General features: G+C 41.6%; 1 protein-coding gene across 1 annotated transcript in view; it reads left to right on the plus strand.

Annotated features, from left to right (window-relative positions):
• Nucleotides 1-3,474, plus strand: part of stard9 (StAR-related lipid transfer (START) domain containing 9) — a 19,205-nt gene that overhangs the window by 11,976 nt on the left and 3,755 nt on the right. The window contains exons 4-6 of the mRNA XM_037694847.1: nt 1,481-1,513; nt 1,628-1,689; nt 1,910-2,022. Of these exons, the coding sequence (XP_037550775.1) occupies nt 1,481-1,513; nt 1,628-1,689; nt 1,910-2,022 (208 nt within the window). The remainder of the gene's footprint in view (nt 1-1,480; nt 1,514-1,627; nt 1,690-1,909; nt 2,023-3,474) is intronic.

Raw genomic sequence — 3,474 nt, forward strand, 5'->3', positions numbered from 1 at the left:
CACACACACACACACACACACACACACATGGGAACACCATCCTCACATTTTATAGATTCAAACAGGTTCAGAATTCAACTTTCACAGCTTCGTACTGTTTGAACCGTTCATATGTAAAAACGTATGAAGAGTCTGTGTTTGTAACTTTTATACCTATAAAAATATTTAACCTTATTGACAATCACATTCCCCCTGAAATACATTAATTTCACTCCAATTCCTTCAATACTTTGAAATCTGGTCTTGAAAAATTAATTTTTGTCTTGATGCAAATTTGAGTTTTCTGCTTCTGCTATGCCACTTTTAACTTTTCACTTAACTGTTCTGAGGATTTTAGCTACTGTTTTACTGGTTTTAGCTACTATTTTACTGGTTTTAATTTTAGTATTTGTTTGCTATGTTAAGCACCATTTTACTAATTACTAAACCCCTACCATTATACAAGCATCGTGCCCCGCTTGTCAACAGAACGAAGCCCCGCCTACACAACAATCTCTGTAAACATTAGTATTTGTTTTTAATGTTGATGGTGAATCAACCGTAAAAACAGATTTACAGCAAAATAGTCTGCCTGAATAAATCAACAATTGTGGTTATCTGAAGCTCTCCCCAGCTGGCCTCGAACAGGCCGACATCAATTTCTCCTGGGAAATGTGTAAACTAAGGAAAAGCTTCTTCTGTCGCAACACCCAGTAGGATCTAGTAGGATGCGGTAGGATCTAGTAGAATGTATTAGGATGTAGTAAGATGTAGTAGGATATAGTAGGATGCAGTAGAATGTAGTAGGATGCAGTAGGATGCAGTAGGATGTAGTAGGACACAGTAGGATGTAGTATGATGCAGTAGGATCTAGTAAGATGTAGTAGGATGCAGTAGAATGTAGTAGGATGCAGTAGGATCTAGTAGGATGCAGCAAGATGTAGTAGGATGCAGTAGGATGAGGTAGGACTGCGGTATGATGTAGTGGGATGTAGTAGGATGTAGTAAGATGTGGGATGCAGTAGGATCTAGTAAGATGCAGTAGGATGTAATAGGATGCTGTATAATCTAGTGGGATCTAGTAGGATGCAGTAGGATGTAGTAGGATGAAGTAGAATGCAGTAATATGTAGAAGGATCTAGTAGGATGCAGTAGGATGCAGTAGGATGTAGTAGGATGTAGTAGGATGAAGTAGAATGCAGTAATATGTAGAAGGATCTAGTAGGATGCAGTAGGATGTAGTAGGATGCAGTTGTTCGTGTTCTTTCACAAGCGTAGCAAAACGTTTGAGTAGAGGTCACATGTGATTTCACACCTGGTCCCTCAGAAAGCTTGGGTTTTAGAACAGCTGAGCGTGCTGCTCGTGTACTGTGCACGTGCGGTTGTTCTCAGCAGAAGAGCTACAGTGTCACTTGAAAACAGCGTCGTGTAAACAGGGTCTAAGTGATGTAGGTCTACATGAAGACTGTCGCTCATCGTGTGTGTGTGTTGTGTGTCTCAGGACGCCGTTGGCCTGACTCCTCGGATATGCCAGGTATGTTGGATTATAATTTATGAAGTTATGAGCTGACCTACGTGAGCTCACACGTCTTTGTTCTTCATTAAGCAGCTGTTTGTGGGCTCAAATAATGTTGGTAACTCCTTCCAGGGACTCTTTCACGCCGAAGACTCTTCATCTGACGGGCAGAACTCGAGCAGAGTAGAGATCAGGTGATTTATTACGTTTGTGGTTTTTTGCTCTAAGGATTTTTTAAATTGTTTTATTATGAGCAAAAGCTGAAAATGTACACAAAGCACTTTTATGAGCAAACGTTTCTCATGTTTAATTTATGATTGGTAACTACCTGCACGACGCTAATGAAGCAGATTATTTGGTTCCTTCCCGACATTGAAGCTCATGCTGAATTCAGGATGTTGTCCTGTCCTGCAGCTTCTTGGAGATCTATAATGAGCGTGTGCGAGACCTGCTGAGAGGAGGAGAGCAGAAGAAAAGAGCTTCTCTCAGAGTTCGAGAGCATCCTGAGAAAGGGCCCTACGTCCAGGGTGAGTGTCTGAAACATCTGTAACATCACTTTCTGATTCCTCTACATCTGGCCGGCCAACACTCATTTGATACAAAGAGCTGCAGGAAACAGAACACGACTCATTACAATTTCTGATCAAATAAAAGAGATACATTTTGTATTAATGAGTTCAGTCCTGCTGCAGTATAGTCACTGTTTGCTTTTTTACCTGCAAAGTAAGTGGTGGACATTTAAGTTTAAAAGAAAGTTTGCAATTCAGTTCAAATTTTCAAAGAGCAAAGTGTCTAAAAACATCTGGAGTTTATTGATTCGATCGTTTGGAGTCTGAAACGTCTGATGTGCTGAAAATCATTTAATATTAGAATTTCTCTGAATATTCTCAAGTTGATACTTTCAACATCATTCCAGAAGACCAGACTTAACTTTGCTACATTTTTCTACCTGGATTATTGAGCAGCAAATGGCTCTAATGGCTGTGCTGCAGCTTTTAGTCCCAGCCCTTCTGGCTCCATCTCATCGTTATCAGACTCTTCTGTGACGCTCCAAACTCATCGTGCTCCAAAGGAGCCAGACTTTAGGCTGAGGACGTGCAGTACTGTCAAAGTAATACACCCAGAATGTGTCGGCTGGTGCAAAACAGCTAAATCAGAAGTTGTTGCTATTTCATACTTGAATGAGATGGTTAAGAAAGTTATCATTCCATTTTTAAAGTCAGTACTGTTTATGATCGTCACCAGCTGGAAGCAAATCCTTGCAGTTTGTAGTTGATGCGCTCGGACGATGTCTTGATGTTGGTGGAGCTGCTCGTTCAAACTGTGCTCAAAGATTTTAAAAATACCACAAAATAATCTGCTATGCATAACTGGGAAATAAGTGTTTTAAAGCTCGTCAGAACATCAGTAAATAAATGTTTATGATTTATTTAAGCAGTGCGTCTCACTCACCGTATTTCATGCCAGAATTTTAAATATGTTGAGAATCCAGCGAAGCTGCATCAAATTTTCTATATGTTTAAAAGTGACGCGGCACAGCAGCTCAAAACTGCTGCCTCTCAGCGAGAAGGTTGCCAGTTCAATTCCCAGCGATGCTTTTCTGGGTGGAGTTTGCATGTTCTCTCCGTGCATGTGTGGGTTTTCTCCGGGTGCTCCAGTTTCCTCTCACAGACCAAAAACATGCATGTTAGGCTGATTGGTAACTCTAAACTGTCCCTAGGTGTGAGTGAGAGAGTGAATGGTTGTTTGTCTCGTTTGTCTCTATGTGTCCCTGTGATGGACTGGAGACCTGTCCAGGGTGTCCCCCGCCCCTCTCACAGTGATTGCTGGACATGGGCACCAGCGACCCCCGTGACCCAAAATGGAATAAACGGGTAAAGAAAATGGATGGATGGATGGATGGATGGTTGGCTGGATGGATGGATGGATGGTTGGATGGATGGATGGTTGGCTGGATGGATGGATGGATGGTTGGATGG

Source organism: Nematolebias whitei, chromosome 21 (genome assembly GCF_014905685.2).
Source record: "Nematolebias whitei isolate Nwh7 chromosome 21, NemWhi1, whole genome shotgun sequence".
Taxonomy (NCBI): domain Eukaryota; kingdom Metazoa; phylum Chordata; class Actinopteri; order Cyprinodontiformes; family Rivulidae; genus Nematolebias; species Nematolebias whitei.